The sequence below is a fragment of the Falco biarmicus genome, chromosome 1 (genome assembly GCF_023638135.1).
Source record: "Falco biarmicus isolate bFalBia1 chromosome 1, bFalBia1.pri, whole genome shotgun sequence".
NCBI lineage: Eukaryota > Metazoa > Chordata > Aves > Falconiformes > Falconidae > Falco > Falco biarmicus.
The window spans coordinates 42,625,368-42,643,078 of record NC_079288.1 but is presented as its reverse complement, the minus strand read 5'-3'; the positions used below and the strand labels follow the sequence as shown (position 1 = coordinate 42,643,078).

General features: G+C 36.8%; 1 protein-coding gene across 5 annotated transcripts in view; it reads left to right on the top strand.

The window, feature by feature from the left end:
* Positions 1-17,711, top strand: part of SFSWAP (splicing factor SWAP) — a 49,372-nt gene that overhangs the window by 21,275 nt on the left and 10,386 nt on the right. For all 5 annotated transcript variants that reach the window (XM_056326941.1, XM_056326942.1, XM_056326943.1 and 2 more), the window contains exons 13-14: positions 899-1,089; positions 12,776-13,041. In XM_056326941.1, the coding sequence (XP_056182916.1) occupies positions 899-1,089; positions 12,776-13,041 (457 nt within the window). The remainder of the gene's footprint in view (positions 1-898; positions 1,090-12,775; positions 13,042-17,711) is intronic.

The following is a 17,711-nucleotide window of genomic DNA, read 5'->3' as shown; positions in this document are numbered from 1 at the left end:
CTGTGTAACAGCAGAGAGTGTATAATAAAGTGGAGGCATTGTCAGTGTTCACCAGCTTAAAAAATTATTTCTCTTCCAATATGAGTATACCACAGGTATTTCATTTTTCATCTTCAAAATATTTTGGTATTTTGCTCCTAAGTAGCAGTTCCTTTTGTGAACTTTAGTAGCACAGGGTACTACTATGCTATGTACCTATGGTGATACAAATCTAAAGCAAATACAAAATACTTTGTATGTTAATAAAAATAAAGTGTAAAACATGTTGGGGAAAAAACTGTGAGTTGGAAAAACTGTGCAAATGTTTTGTCTTGTACATACACAGAACACAAAAGTAGAAGTGTAAGATGGAAAAATTAGACAAAGTATCAGTTAGGTGCATAGTTAAAGAAACTGGCTTACTCTTTCTGTAATCACATAACAATAACTGTTGGTTGTAACAATGGTGAAACAGTTTCTGCAAATTTCTGGAGCAGCCCTTGTGTAAACATTTTAAGATGTATGTGAATAGGGCTGGAAAACGTAAGGTAAGGATCAGATCTGTGGAAAGAGCAAAATGGAGAGTTTGCATCACTCTTAACAAGCACAAGAAAAAGCTTCTGAATATACCATGCTACTTTCTGTAGATAGCTTTTGTAAATAGAAAAGGACAAGTATCCTGGATTTTCAGGATTGGATTTTCATGTAATTTTCTTTAAGCTTAAAAATGTTTACTTCATCAGTACTGCTTTTCATGAAGCAAGTGATGTATCTGTGAATTAAGATCTTTGAACGGATGTACTACAAAGGTTTGAGAATGATTGGAGGGCTGTTTGGTGGGGGGTGGAGGGTGTTTAAGGAAACCCAAGTTCCCCAAGCATGTCTCACTCTACACTTCGCGCTTAATTGTCCTTCTTAGCAAAACAGAAACTAGAGGATAGATTAGCAGCTGCAGCAAGAGAGAAGCTTGCACAGGCCTCCAAAGAATCAAAAGAAAAGCAGCTACAAGCAGAGCGCAAGAGGAAAGCTGCACTGTTCTTGCAGACCCTGAAGAACCCTCTGGCAGAGGCAGAATCTGAGAAAATTGAAGAGAATTCCTTCAGTAACGAGGTAAGCAGGAAATAAATTTCTCGTTACCATAAAGCTAGCAGAAAACTTAGCTATGGAGCGTGAATCTGACAGTAGGTTATGAAGTTGACTGAAGAGATAGAAACTTTTCTAAATGGGGAGAAATTCGAATTTTAAACACTTAAATCTTTTTTTCAGTCATTTTACATATGTGTGTCATCTGTTATTAAAGATCTGGTAGAGAAATAACAATGGATAATTCAGAGGTTAGTTAGCTAGTTAGAGAATGGGAAGCTCTCTAAGTTGAGCTTGCAAGTTTAACTCTGTACTAGTGAGTGGTCCATGAATTAGAATACGTATCTTTCAAGAGTATCTGGATATCTGTTTTGATACTTACTTAATGTGCATGTTGATGTCTTTGAGTTCAGAAAAAAATCACAGGCAACTGAGCTTTAGGACTTATTTTGCACCTGTTTTGCTGGATTTTGTTGTTTGGTTGGGATTTTGTTTGGGTTTGTTTTTTTTTTAATTAAACTGGCATGAAACTGAGGGGAATAATTAGTGAGCTCATCTGTGTGATTTAAGGTTTATAGCTGTACATCCTTAATCAAGAAAACAAATACATAGGTGGGAGAAAACTAGGCTATATACTCGTTGCACTCCATCATCTTAATGTTAGTTGTGTATTTCATGTAAACTCCTTGAAAGCTTAGAATGCTAGGATGCTTTTTTCTCTTTTAGGCCCAAGTTTAGTGTAGGAGTTATAAAAGATTTTGTTTTATTATAAGGATGTTAATTTTAAAGTAAAGCTGAATTTACAGGTAGTGGCACAAAATTCAGACAAATATATGTATGCATGTTATTCACTGGGCATAGGCGATGAAGAGTCAAAACAAGAAACTCACAGTGAAATAACTGAGTGGGCTAATTATACTGCTAGCTGTCTTCCAGAGAACTGGAAGTAGGCACGCTGCCTGTGCCTACTTGATCATGAAGTGACCTAATCCTTTCATTCAATTCAGCAGAATCTCTTATTTTAGAGAGTAGAAGCAAGTATCTTTCTGTAGCAAATCAATTTGGAGTGTTAGTATTCTTGCACTTCTTTCAAAGAACAATTTTTGATAGATGTTAGAAACTGAAATCCTCTGCTTTTTTGTAGACTACTAGGAAATAGTCATGTGGCAGAGGCAAACTGTTTTCCATGTTTCTTCTGCCTTTTAATTCTCTTTTCTGTCTGCATGCATTTTCATTCTTTGGGTAGTCAGCCACCTTAGGTAGTACTATGGTAATAACAGCTTGAGGGTTTTTAGAAGCTCCGAGTGGGTCATCGTGATACTGCACTCTTAGGCCAAATCTAAGAGTAACCTGGATATTGATGACGACCTATTATTAGGTTTTAGGAACACAATAAGATTGCTAGTAAGTTCCCTTGCCATTTGGCTGTTTGTGATAAATTCTAGTAGTTCAGTGCATGGCTATGAAAAATCAGCTATGAATTTCCTTTGGAAACAGTACTCCAAAGACGAGAAACAGGATTTATCTTGCAGAAGTAATTGTGAATCAGTTAGTTGGCATTATCTTCTGGAGTGAAGAGAACTATTACCAGCCAGTCTGTTGACGGGTGGTGATAATAAAAGCATCTTTTTTGGGTAGAGTCTCTAGAAGTCACTTTAATAAGATTTAGAATTTTTGAGTAGGCAAGGGTAAAGCAGAATCTTGGGCCAAAAGACTTTAGTAATTAAACTTCAGTAATGAAATATAAAACCAAACTCTAAAAACCTGTATTGATCAAAGCCACACATTTGCTTTTTTCCCTACTAACAGACAATGCTGTTTAAAATAGCTAAGAAATAATTGTTTCTCGTAAACCCTTTCTGATTTGTGTAAAATAAATACAATTTTAAAAGCCTAAATGAGGGATTTGAATTTATTACATAGGAAAATCCTTCAAGTATTGATTTGTTCCTGCATCGTAATGCTGTCCTGAAGCTTTTCTCTCCATCTGCAGGTTTTGGCAACAGAGTATGTTCTCTATCGAAGAGTCACATTCCTATTTACATTGTGTATTGTCCATTTAAGTTCTTAATTGCTTAACTTCACCCACAGAGGAGATAGGCTATTTTCCTACTTTGTTTCTGTTTGTTCTGTTTTCTTTTCCCTTTGTTCCAGCTTTTTCGCAGAGCCAATCTCCTTCTGCCAGTATAGTGCTTGTCCTAGCTTTAGAAGTAGTAATTTTACTTCCAGGAGTGTCACTCATTTTTATTCAGCCTAAGCATCATTTTATCCATAAGCACATGCCAATCTGGTGTGTTCTTATGCATGCTTGCTAAAAGATGGGGGAGCCTGTGTTTCCAGTACTTGTATGGACACCTCCAGCAAGTCCAGACCATCTCCCTTCATAATGGAAGAAAAACTGTCAAAATCCATTTTCGACAAATTTACCTTTGACATTCGTCTTCACTGCAGTAGTTGTAAACAGCTGTGGGGAAAATGTCGGAATGGGATTTGTTGTAGACTCTGTAGTTTCTGGAAACAACCTAAATAGGGCTGGAAATTTATGCAGCTTAGGGTGTGTTTGCAGGATCCTTCACTAAGCCAGATTGAAACTACTGCATTTGTAAATGCTGCAGGCTTTCTGTGTACATTGCAAATACAAATATTGTTGGGAAGTAGAACCTGTTTCCTCATTTTGAAATTATATTGCTTCCACAAAAGTCAGTAAATCATTCTTGGTTGTACTAATCAAGCAAAACTTAATCTCTGGATACTGACAGAAAATTTCAGGTATTGATTGTTACAGACTTGTTACAAGAATGAATGACACGCCTTTTCATTGTTTCCTTTCCCACAGAAAGAATTCCAGTACCTAACAAGTAATTCGTTGCCCCATTCTTGATTTTTTCCAAATAAATAATAGATTAGCCCTCAAAATGCTTTCAAGAGAACAGGCAATTGGAAGAGATGCACCTGTAGTTCAGGTGATCCATATCACCACGGAGTATCAAATATGTGAATTGAGTGTGGTCATATCCCAAAGAGATGCTGTTTGGGATTCTCATTGTTGCTCCTAACAAATTTTCCATGACTGACGTAAATGATCAGTAGTTTTTTCCAGTTGTATATTGAAGAGTGACTGCAAAGAGCCAGTGATAATGCAAAGCTCCCCAGACTTGCAGTTCTGCTCTCCTTCTCAAGGGGATTTGTCAAGGACATAAAAGTTGCTAAGCTAGGGTTTTTTGGTTATTTTTCTTTAAGAGAATGCCTGAAATAAGGAGTAACTCCTCAGTAACAGCTGACCCTCTTTCAGAAGAGCAGATGGGTGTCCTCACTCACATCTGTACTTGCTGAAGTTCTAAGCTGAAATAGCTAAAAAGCAAGTGAACTTTTCAACAAAAACTGCACCCTAATCCCACTTCTCAGTAAACTCATTTGCTAAGAACTTCTTTTTCCTTCTCCCGTATATGTACAGTTTCAGAGAAGGCATCTCTTTTTCACACAGAAAAAAATTCAGTGTATTTAAGAATTTTAAAGTAACCCATTGCTCTGCTTCTTACCAATAGAAATAGTTTGGAGATGCTTTCTTTATAAAAGGGATTATTTAGGATTTCAAATACATATTTAAATGTTACTGGGGGTTTTTTTTGAAATAAAATTGACTCCTTTATTGGGAATGCTAGTAATGTGTTAATGAGCAGTCTAAAATGCCATAATGTCTTTGGAAGTAATATTCGTCCTAAGTGTAGTTTGCTTATTGACATGCTTGTCTATGTTTATATAGATACATGCATATAGAATTTCATTTTGAAACGTGAATGCTTTTCAGTTTTGTTTGCCTTTCCATTTTGCCGTATTTGAAAAGGCTTCCATCTGTTGCGACGGAGGGAAGACACAGTCACTCAGTATGAGTGATCAGCAGACTTCGTTTATTGTCCCTTACAGTCACCTTTTATGCCTTGTTATAATTAGCTCATACATATTACAAAAGTTAAGCTCATTATTGGTTAGTTGCCTAAATATCAAGCCCGCCCCTAGTTTCTCTTCTGTAGTTATCTGTTCCCACCTGCAACATTCTTTTCCCACCGAAATCTTCCTGTTACTGTGTAACAAGAACAGCCAAAGACAGTGTATTTTTGCTTTACTTCAGATAAGCTGAGAGCAGTGTGCATTTTTGTCCAGCCAGCTGGACTATGTCTATGTGACCCTTTTCAGCTAGCCAGGTATCCACATCCATCTACATTCATTCCAATATGTAATCTGCCTTTTGCTCTACTTGCCTGGTTTGCCTATTGGTAACAGCCCATTTGATTCAAGAAATTTTATTGGAAAAAGATAAGTGAAATCATAGTGTGGATTTGGTAGCCTCTGTTTTCTAAACACTGAGAATATAGTAAATTGCATCATGATGTCTAAATAAGTTTATAAATAAATACGTAGCATGGGGGGGGTTAAGCTCTTTCAGTCATGTTTCAGAAACAAGAAGATGCATTTAAAAACACTGATTGCAATTAAAAAATAGAAATGTGTGTATAAAAAAAGGTTGAGAGAGAGATGTAAATTTAGTTTTGTAGTTGGGTTAATGGTGCTAATTGGGGAAATTTCAGAATTTAAATATTTAAACAATACTATTTAAATATGAAAGTCCGCAGAAATGTCACTTAATGTATTTCATCTCCTGTTTGGGGGGAAGGAGCATCCAATGAAGAGTCCAGGAAACAAACAATTGATTTACAGCGGCCATAGAGTTAATGTACTTGAATTATTTTTGTAGCTTAAAATGTCTCAAAAAATGGAGTAATGACTGAGATGTGTAATAAAGCATGAAGAGAAGTTGAGAATGTTCATGGGAGATGCATAATTCCTCTGAAATTGCCCCTGCCTAACAACTATATAAAAACTAGTTGATGCTATTTATGTGTATACACAGTGTATGTTTGTGCTGAAAACCTGCTTATCACACTGCTGTAGAGATGCATTAAATGAGCAAAGCTTTTTTTGAGCTCTGTCAGATTTTCCTGATACCTAGTATTTCTTGAAAGAAGTGCTAGTACTGAGTATATGTTACAAGTTTGAACAAAATTGATTCTACTAACTGCATGTAAAGGACAGTCGATACCACAGAACATAGCACTTTTACGATTTTTTGGCTTCAGCTGAATCTTAAAAATAGTCAGATCTACTTTTTCCATAGCTGAATTATTTCTTTTATATGGTTTTCTGTTTTTCCTTAAAGTGAAATCAAGCAAGAGGAACAAAAGGCTGAAAAATGAGCTCGAGCAATGGAGCAGCACAGCTTTTCATAATTGGCTCCTCACTACTCTTGCATGCATTACAACAGTAGAGTTATGCATCGTATTTCCTCAGCAGTACTTGGAAAATACGTAGCTTAGTTTCCACATCTGATCAGCTTCCAGTAACATGGCAGTGAAGTCTTTGCTGTTTTTCAGGACGTGGGTAAACAATGACTGAGTGGCACTTCACTTCTTGGTGTTTACATGTGTAATTCACACAGACGCTTTTATAACAAGAAAAATCAGGCCAACTGGCCCATCTGTCAGGCAGTGTCAGTAAAGAGAAATTGCAATTATTCTGCAGTGAACATAGGTTCTTTGTCCTGTAACAGCAAACAACCTGCAGTTCTAACAACTGCAGTTCTTCTAGGTATGCAGAGCTGGGGTACACCAGGTTATCTGGAGTGCTGCATTGAAGTGCTTTTTTATTTTTTAAAAAATAAAGTAAGGTGTTTCATGGTCTGAAACGCAAAGTTCATTCCAAAACTATTAAAATTAATTTAAATTTTAAAATTTAAGATTACACGTATATTTATATATAAGGAGAATAAAGGCTTGTGCATGCTCTTATATATATTTATCAAAACCTGAATTAAGTAGATTAGACATTGGGAGAGGTCATGTTAAGATGGTATGTTTGTCTTGTTTTACTTATACCCCCACCCAGCTTAACAAAACAAGCATGCTGGCTATTGGCATGAGTTGAATTCTGAATACAAGTGTCACCCTTGGTAGTAGGGCTTGCTACAGCACACTTGGTATGGTAGGCCTGTAACATTTTTCCCAACCTTTTTCAGGAGTCAAAATGTTGTTTGTCTGCAAATCTATCCGTTCAGGACTTTTGATTATCCCTAACCCTGTCCATCTGAGCAGCATTGTTCGTGAGTGCATCGGGGAGCAAAAGGTTGAAAAAGAAAAAGTAAAAGAATCTGTGATGGAGCCCTGGGTCTCCATCTGTGTGCAGCCAAGCCTGACAGATGAAAATTGTCATAGTTCAGTGTCTTGCCTGTGAACACTTGCTTAGTGTTTTTGTTAACAGTGGTTGATAATGGTAGGAGGTTATAGGAGTCTTGCAGAGGGAAGATCTTAAGCTGCCAAATCATTGCTTCCAGCAAAAAGTCTTGGTAAATATAATTTGCCTTGGTAAAGTCCCCTCCCTGCTGCCTTTGTCAAAGGAAGGCCTGCAGACTTCATTTTATGTCAAAGAAACTAGTCATAAATGACCATTAAAGTAATATAACTGATAAAATTTCTTCCAGAATCTACTGGTGCTGATAATACCTGAAAAAAATAGAAGGGGCCAGCACTGGTGACTGGCTAGATGAGGCAGAGTGTATTTGACTTCTTGAAAGTAGTGACTTGATGTAGTGACAAGTGTTCTGCAAGTGTTGTACTGTCCAGGTTTTTTCTGCCAGGCATGATTTAACTAATAACATGTCTCATGGGCTTCTAATACAGATTATTCTGCTAATTCTCTTGTATTTTATCCTATGTCAGAAATGCTTTAGGGGCAATAGTACTTTGATACACATGTAAAAGACAGTTGGTTATACCGAAACTGTTACCGATATAAAACTTAGTATGTGATGTAAACAAGGAGAGAAAGTTGGCATAATAATGCTGCAAAACCAGACAGGCATGTGATTTGAAAGTAGCTCTATTTTAACGGCTTGTCCCAAATGTCACCTGCCGTGTGCCTCTGAATATAAAGATTCTATAGCACAAAACAAAACTTCACTTCTTTTGGCTTTTTCATCTTCCTTGGTTTGAAGCCCTCTTTTGTTATTTGTTTCTTTACATGGCTTGTCTTTGGTTGTTGTGTACGTAACAATTTTTATTTTTATTTCCTGTGGAAAATAGTCTGTTTACAAGTGAAATAGAAGTGTGCCATGTTTAAAAATGAGATGCTATTCAAGTTTTTCCAAGCATAACAGAGTTATGAACAACCGTAGACAATGTACGTCTTCCACACTTACTGTTGTAGTTGATCCTACTATTTTTAGCAGTGGACTGACTGTAGATATTACTGCATGTCTCTCTGGAATAATAATGTTATATTTTATGTTTACATATTTTCTTAATGTTAATTTGTGAGCAAAATGTAATTGTCTGATGAAAACTATCCAATCAGTACTTAATGAAAAAATGCTTTAGAATATTTCAGGACCATTAATTTCTTTACCTTTTTTTTTTCTGAATCCAGGTATCTGTATCTTCTGTTTAGCATGGAAGGGGTGTGTGTGTATGTTTATATATTTCCTTTATCTTGCTTTTTCAAAAGGACAGATAAAAACATAGAACAAAATGTCACATACTAATGTGGCATTTGGGGGGTGGATAGCTTGCTGGCACTTAGAAATTTTTCATTGCAAGAACCCTACTATAAAAATACACTTGAGTTTAATTCCTGATACTGTAATATTTTTATTAATATTTAATAGTGGGGAATAAAGGTAAAAATCAGGAACTGCCATCTTAATTAAGATAGGTGAGGGAGCTAAGAATGTTCTATGCCTCGATTTTTAGTCTTCAGAGTACTCAAGATACAATGCCATGTTGATTGTCCATACACAAACAGATTCACAGCCACTTATTTCTTTACAGTTGGGCGTCCAAAATTGAAAATGCAAAATTCTGACTGTTTTTGGAGTACTTAACACAGTCAGTGTACTGTTAATAGCTGTGTTTCAGTGCAGCAGGTAAACCTTGATGAAACTGTTGAGTCTTATGAGTATTGAGTATTGCATTTGTTCAATAGGAACTTATTCTATACAAAATGTTTTTATCACTTCTGTTTAATCATTTTGGCCCAATTTATTGAGGCTAGGACTGACAAACTTCTGAAAGTGGTAACTGCTCGCTTTGATATGCAGAGCGATCATACACTTGCATTGCTGGTGGACAGTTGCTTATTAATTCTCAGTCAGGGGATACTTCACCATAAGTTTTGGGGAACCTGCAGTGAAAAAGGTACAGTAGTAGAAAAGAATCTAGGGTATTTTCAGATTTTAATGAAGTAAAAGAATTGTTGATTGACTTCACAGTTCTGACATTCCTCGCTTTCCAATTTTGATCTAACATAAGATTCAAATTACTGCAAAATTCAGCTGTTCAGAACAGAAGAAATACTACCCAGTTGTAAAAGTGTTAGTAACATTATTGATAATGTTCTTTACCAGTAGATTTTGTTTGTACTAGGAACAGTGCTAGTGTTTTGTTCTGTTGCAATAAGCGCCTTTTGGTTCCCTTCTCATGTTGGCTTTGTATTGCTTAAGTAGTGTAACCTCAGAATACCCAGTCTGTGTTCTGGTCTTAAGAATACTGCAAATATGCAAAGGTCTTGTGATGAACTGAAGTGCTCGTTTCTGTGCTCATAAAGCTATAATTTCTTTATGATACTGAGCTCTTTCCTAACCCATTCCTGCTAAACAAGTTGTTGAATCATTTTTGTTTTCCAAAAAGGTATCTCTGAAACATTTTTTTATACCAAGTGTTTACTGTAGGAAGCATTATTTTAGGCAGATTTGCTTCAGTCATGCAGATAAAGTGTTGAAGAGCAACTCTGTCAGTGAAATTGTCTGCCACTGTAACATTTAATAAGGGCCAAAAAAATTGTGGTGTTACCCAAAATGGACAAGGAAGTGAGATTAAGTGAATGCTTCCTGAACGTTTGCAGTGTAAGTCCTTAGAAGAGCTCTCAAAAAATTTAAATCTCTCATCCTTTGAGATGCATAATAAAATTCATCAGGTAACCAGTTTGTTACCGTGCTTTCTAAGACTGTTCTACTGTCCTGCAGATTTGCAAAGCCAGGCCGGTTTTGGAAATGCTGAATAATCTGTCAGTATCTGCTTGCTTTGATTTCACCACCACCACTCTACCCACACACCCACTCCCGCATTCCTGCTTCCAGTTTTAGTTCCCATTACCTTAGTTTGCCTAGATCAGCTTTCACTAGTGAAAACACAAACCCCTGACAGCTTCTTCTATTTGCCAGATGCTAAGACAGGGGGTTTGTTTTTTTCAAATTATTTTTGTTCAGCAGCATTACTTGCACACCCAGAAATTTTCTTTGTGGCCTGGTAACTTGTGGGCGTTGAGTTCTTTCACTGAGCTCTGTGCTGTGCTCTGATGGTGAATCAGGTCATTTTGCTGATGATTTTTTTTTTTTCTTGAAGGCAACCAGGGTTGCCACTGAGGGAATCAGCGCATTTGTTCACAGTTGTGTTGTGCCCTGACAACGATCAGCTGAGCTGCTGGTTTGCAGTGGTGCATTGCGTAGGTTCAGATGGATAGGTGACGTCTCCCTGTGTGTTAGCTGTTGTATTGCACTCCAGAGCCTACATACTCACCTAGGGGTAGCTAAAATTACTTCTGTATGGCTTTCCAAACATGATTCATTAGTAACCTGAAGCAGTGGTGTCTGAATCTACAGCCAGCCAGCCTGCAGCTGTGCTTTTCTCAGAGGTGTCTGGACAGCACTGTCACCCCTTGGTGTAAGCATCCTGAAAGTCAAGGGGAGTCCACGGTTCAGCATCCAGTGCTTTTCGTGGATACGTAGAGGGGCTTAGCATTGTGGGGTTCTTCATTCTGGTTTCTGAGAGCACCTCTGTGTGAACTCAAAGTGTGTCATTCATATATTAACTTGCTTTTTGGCAGTGGTATGACAGCTTGTATTTTATGCGGCCAAATGAACTTGGGTGGTGAAAACCAATTCCCCCCCACGCCTTGTTCTCTTCTTAACTCTACTTTGCCTATAGCTCCTTTGTTTCAAGCTGTTAGAGGAGTCTACTTCAAGGCAAACCAGTCTGTTACATATTCAGTAGTGTTCAAAGCCAAGACTAAGATACTGTATAAAGAGATGAATAACATTGTCAAGGAGCAAAAGTCAGCTGCAGTGGTCTTTTAGCAAACTCCAAAGTTTGGGCATGCATTGTCTGTAATTAAATGTGGATTGTGAAGTTAGTGAGATTGGAAATGGACCTCTGGTAAACCAGTCACTCAAATGATTGTGCTATAAAGTGTTTATAATCCTTGAAGCAAAGGTACTGCTTTATTGCTACTTTTGTAAATACCGCAATAGCATTTATCAGTTAAAGCTCAGAAAAGAACTATGGTGCTCTAACTTGAAGCAAAGCTAGATTTCCAGTTATTCAAATGTGGTCAGTTACTGCCTCGACATATTCACAGTAGGAGATGGGTAAAAAGAAAGGAAAAGATAACCTGAAACAACCAAGTTAGGAACAGGCTTTAGTGTATTATGTTTTATTCCAATCACGGTAGGCATCCTTGTATCAGATGGTGGAAGTGTCAGACCAGGTGGAGCAGAAATTATGACAGAGGGAAACTGATTTCTCCAGTTGCCTTGAAATGGCAGCTGGGGGAATGACAGGCTTTGAAATCAGGAGTATATCTAGAGTGCCTGACTTGAATTGTTTTCAACAAGGCATTGAGCAGAATTCTCTCAGGTGCAAGCTGATAATTTGAAAATTTCGTGGAGTATGCTATGTTTTGCTTAACCAACTGCAGCCAGAATTACTCACTGAACATAAACTGTGCATGGACCTGTTCTGTCTTTGAAATTAATAATATTTGTGATCTTCCTAACCCTGTCAATGCAAAACACTTATTTTGCAAAGTACAGAAATAATTTTTGTCGGCACTAATTCATCTTGTTGTTTTCCTTGGGGTTGTAAATTAAACAGCTCAATTCAGGGATGAAAGTGACACTAGAACTTAACTTTGGATGTCAGTAGTTCCTGATCATGTTTCCAGATTTATCCTTTTTTAAATAAAAGGGATAAATAGATGAAAAGATACCTGATAGTACCTTTTTTTTTTTTTTTAGAGCACTTTTCTTCTAAAAACTGGAAAAAAGTTCTGAAAACTTCAGAACTATGTCCTAGTTAAGCTGACAGTCTTAGCATGCATATCCCAACTTGCATGTATATCTTTGGGGAACTGTATACCTTCATTAAATACTACTAGACACATGTTCTTGAAGATGTCAGACCTACTTATGCACGCTTTACATAATGCTGATGCAGCACTTCAAGTTTTTAAAGCATTCGTGGGTGGTTAGATTGTTACTGATTAAATAACTACTTTCTTAAGATCGATGTATTTCTCACATACTTTCATGAGTCAAACGATGCAAGGTGATTGTTAGTTGTTATTTTCCTTGCTGTTGTACTTATTAATCGGCATTTCTGCAAAAAAAACCCTGTATTGTATATTGGCAAGACTACCATGCAGGATATCTTAAGTTTCTCTGTAAAATTTGCATGTATGTGGCATGCAGAGGAGTAGATGTAGCTCTCTGTTTAGTATAAAGGACTGGAGATGCTTATGTGTTGTCCATACTTACAGGGTTTTCGCAAATTAAAAATTTGCATGAAGCTTTGAAAACTTAACACTGATCTTTGTCTACCTTTGATTTCAGGGTGTCAATAGTACACCATGTCCTGTGACTGCAGTCAGAGCTTTACCCACCTTAGAAGTTAAACAAGCAGAAAGGCCTTCAAGCAAAAGCAAAGATCCTCCTAGGGATGAAGAAAAGGAAAAGAAAAGAAAAAAGCACAAGAAAAGATCTCGGACACGATCTCGATCACCATTCAAGTACCATTCATCATCTAAATCCAGATCTAGATCACATTCAAAAGCAAAGCACTCACTTCCCACTGCCTATAGAACTGTCAGGCATTCAAGGTGGGTTTGGAAACCAAACATAGGCTTTAGAATTCTGTGTGGGCTAACACTTAAAACATTTTTGCACTTCTTCCATTATATAAACATCTTCATACCCATTACAAAGGCTACAGTCACCCTGAGGACAGTAAATATCAGAAGATGTGGAGGGTCTTAGAAAAGAGTTTTAATGAAATAATGAGTCTTTAATTTCTTATTGCATAGTGCAAAATTTGTACCAGTAAATGCTTTTTCACTCTGGTCTGTGAAATACCTGACAATAATCTGTAGGAATGTGATTCTAGCAGGAAGAAAACTTACAAATAAGCCTGTGGCTGTTCTGTTGCTGGAGTAAAGTAACCGGATAATATTAAGATACGAAAGAGAGGTAGAGAACCAGGTGGTTGAATAGCAAAGCTCAGAAGGAAAGCAAGCAGTTAGGTGGTGTGTGAAAAAATATGATGGATAAATATAAATGGCAGGAGAGATATGACAGGAATCCAAGAAGGGTGAAAAGAGAGTTGATGAGGAAGGGAGACCATGCAATAATGTAGCCCAGTGCAGTTAACTCTGTATTTAATCATTAATGAGATTAAATTCACTATCTCAATTATCCAGCTATAAGATTATCTATATTGTGTTATATTAATGCTGTTAATTATATCTAAAACATTTAAATCTAGGCACCTTCTACAAATTTGTCGTATCTGAACGCCTCGCCATACAGCAGTTACTGTGGTCAGTAGGAAGGGTTTATTCTTGAAGTTACGTTCCCTGGATCATGCTACCAAACAGTGTTTAAGTAACTCATAGTTCAAACAGATGGTGCATATAAATACTACTACAGTTATATATGTGATGCATGCAAAATTATATAATCCTTTATCTTTGTGGCCTTGCCTGTGACATATGCTTCTTCCTGGAAAACACCTTCTAGCCCTTGACAGCGGTGTGACAGAACTTCTCGTCTTGTATTTTCCATGTGCATTTTTTTTGTGTAACAGAGTGTCTTAACTACACTAATATGAGGAAGTGTTAACATGTTGCAACTTTTTATTTTGTACTGTATTTTTAAGGTTAAATACAGTACTTCGCTGTAGACTTCTCTGCTATTTAGAGATGCAAGGAATTAGATCAACGTAACTTGGCCTGAAACGGTCGGTTTGACATGCTGATTATTTGACTGCCTTTGACAGTAGGTGGTCATGATGCTCTATGTTATAAGGCACACTCCAAAATACTGTGTGCCAGTCCTTTTCTGTGCTTACCAGCGTGTAAAGGGTTTGGTGTTGAATGAAGCTGTCCTTGTTTAAGAAGTGAATGCAAATCTTCTCAAAACCTAAGTCTTCTCAAAGTTAAGGATATCTTGGGGACAAGTCTCCACTGGTGAATTACTGATCTTTTCAACTCCTTGTTGAGCCATATCTTCACTTGAACCTCCCACATCGCTTCATCCAAGCTATGCTGCAAATATTTATCCATGATTTGGCTGACATGTGGTAAAACCAAGGAGAAAACTTTATACTCATGCTAAAAAAAAAATTAAGTCATCTTCTGTGATACCTTGAAAAGGACAAAGAATCATCTGAGAAGATCCTTACCAATTCCTGGGTATACTACTCTATACGATAAGGATAATCCTGCATGTTGCTTGAGTTTGCATTGGACAGTAACCAAATCAATGGGAACCTGCAAGTTCAGTTTGATGTATACTGAGATAAGTCTTTAGGGAGGTAAGATATCTGGTCCTTTAAAGAGGCTTGAATACTTCCACCATGGTCTACATAGCAGATAGTCTTACTATGTTTTGGTTGTTTGAAGGGTTTTTTTGGTGGCTGTAGTTCAGCCGGTAGAGAAATTACACAAAGAATAGCTCATCTACTCAAGCTAATCTTTGTGTGCCATCTTCAGTGTACCTCGTGGCACAAATCAAATAACAGACACACAGAGCCTCAATTGTTTCAGAAAAACTGCACCACATCTTGCACTGAAAACATTACGCACGTTATAAAACTTGACAGAAGTTAAAGCTGAATGGGAAGGAGCTTTCCATTCAGCCTGTCTTTCTGTTCTGCAAGTACTAGTTTAAACAAAGGTCTCTGAAGGGTCTCTCTCCCCTCAGTGGATTCAGAAATCCATTGTTTCTGGGAGCTTAAGGCAGTATCATCAGTGGTGAGTGGGTGCCAATTCCATATGAGCTTTTTGCAGGTCATATGAAATACTTTTATTGACAATTATGTCAGGTGGGAGACCTGTTAGAAATCTGAATGTACCTTCCTGTCCGTAGCATTCCACAAGAACATGGCTAAATCTGAACCTCTTGTAGTTCAGCTGCAATGAATACCTTTCTTCTGCATCTGATAATATAGAAACTGTGCTGTTTTACTTTAATCAGTAAAGACAAGCAAGTCTTATGCAGGATGCATCAGATATCTCCTCATCTGGAAGCTGTTGTTCTGTTGGGCCTCACCTAGAGTACTGTGTCCCGTTTTGTGCATCCTTTAGAATGAATTAGACCAGCTGGAGGAAGTTCAGAGAGAATCATCACAATTTTTGAGAATTAAAAAAAAAAAAAAAAAAAAAAAGAGTTGGAATGACTGCTTAAGAAGACTGAGGGAAGATGAAATGAGTCTTCACACCAAAACAAAGAGGGAATAGAACATTCATCTTCAGTCCTTGGGGTCTGGACAATAAGTAGTGGATTTAAATTGGTAACAGAGTGACTAGAAAGCTTTTCATAGTGTCTCAGTGGTAAAGGTAGTTAATACAGCTTGTGAAGGCTCCATTGTGGGGAATTTCTGTCTCAAGAATTATGGTTTGGAGAATATTGAATAGTCTTATTTCTTAAAGTCTTTTCTGGCCCTGCCTTTCTAATTGGGGTCTACATGGTCTCACATTGTACAAGAAATGGTGATGATTGAAGGTTTGCTTTATTGAAGGTGTTTGATGTGCCTTAACATACTCGCTGTATTTCCAAAATTAAAGCTTTTGCTCCTGAAACCAGAAAATGTATAGAGTAATCAAGAGTGGGAGGCTGATTCGTAACCCAGTCAGATACTGATGTGTTTTGTTTCTCAAATGTTTAGGCAAAAACAATACCTTACCTGAGTAATTGCCAAAAAAGGCAAATGTTGTTGCTTAGCTAGAAGATATGACTGGGGGGGTTTATTATTATTTATTTATTTAGAGTTGATTCAGAGAAGATTATTTCCATGCATTGTTTTATCTCATTCAAAACATGGCACGTTTCACATCTCTTCGCTCTTTAGTTTTCCTAGTGCTTCACCTAGAACAATATTTTTTTCCTAGATTCCCACAATATTGGGTGTTACAACTTACTGGTGAATAGTTACGTGAAGAGTCATACCCTCCTGGGATAAGTGTAAACTGTAGAAGTTAATGCATTTGTCTCATATTAAATGGGTAGTGCTTAGAGATAGCCTTTATTGTGTGGACATCGATGCTGAATCATAGTAGAACATCCCTTTTGAGTAACTATGCTTTATTCGAGTGTCTCAGTCTAATGTTGCATGTTTGAGATTTTGTTGCCTTGTTTTATTCTGTTCAAAACATATTCTAACCTGCAAATCTCAATATAAAGTGACTATTGATGCTTTATTTTACCTCAAGAGTGGACTGGAAAAAGCTGGAATTTTTCTTTTCTGTAGTAATTACTGCTCTAGTTGCTGTTAATCAAATGATTTAGAATAACAAACAATTCTCTTTCTTAAGAAACAAGGTTTCATAACTTTCTTAGAGAGTAGCTTATTACGTTTGACATACCTGCACAGTGATTTTGGATTTGAAGTTATTTGAACTATTATATTTAAATTAACTATGATAGCCAAAAGATGAGCCATGCTTATTTTGTAACTTTTCGTTACGCTATATTGCATTCAGATGATAATGAATTTTAATCTCTAAATTTTAATAATGGCACTCAACACATACCCTGCATTTGGGGGAACAATCTTAAAGCCTTAGATTTTGTGAGGTTCCCATATAGGCATTGGTTGACCTTTTGTTTAAAAACTCAATTTTGAGTATTTATTATTTAATTGTATAAGTTGTTTCAAAAAGTAAGATTAAAAATCACCTTTACCGTATAACTTATTGTGGCAAATTAATAGGGAATGAGATGTGGGAAGTGAAGTTAAACAGAGATTTGCAGTAACTTACTTTGTTCTTTATCCAGTTGATGTTCAGTGTACTTTTCTAAGCTCTCTCTTTTTGGTTTGTGCATCTTAACACACACACACACACCCCCTTGCATATTGTTCTTAGAAATCCTACAGGTGAACTTCACAATATACTTTGCTGTTATACCATTTAATATCACTTCTTTATTAGTTATTTTTGCATTGTTAGAGGTCTAGAGGCTCTGCTTAATTTAAAAATAGTCTTTGGTGGTAAAATGCAATTTTTTGTACTGTTGCATTTTTTTGTATTTTCTAAGGCATCTTCAACAGTATTAAATTTGAAAAATTCTGTTTGAATAACGTGAAGTTGATTCAAAGCATGTTCTGGATATTCATTTTTCTGGGTAGCACAAGCAAACCTGTTTTACAGAAGCAACTTTAAAAAACTGTAGCTACATAATGAACCCAGATGTATTGGCTTAGTTGTGGCATGTGGTGTGCTAACAGTGGTTCTCTGTATAAATGCATGTTATTTTCTGGAACAAAATTTCT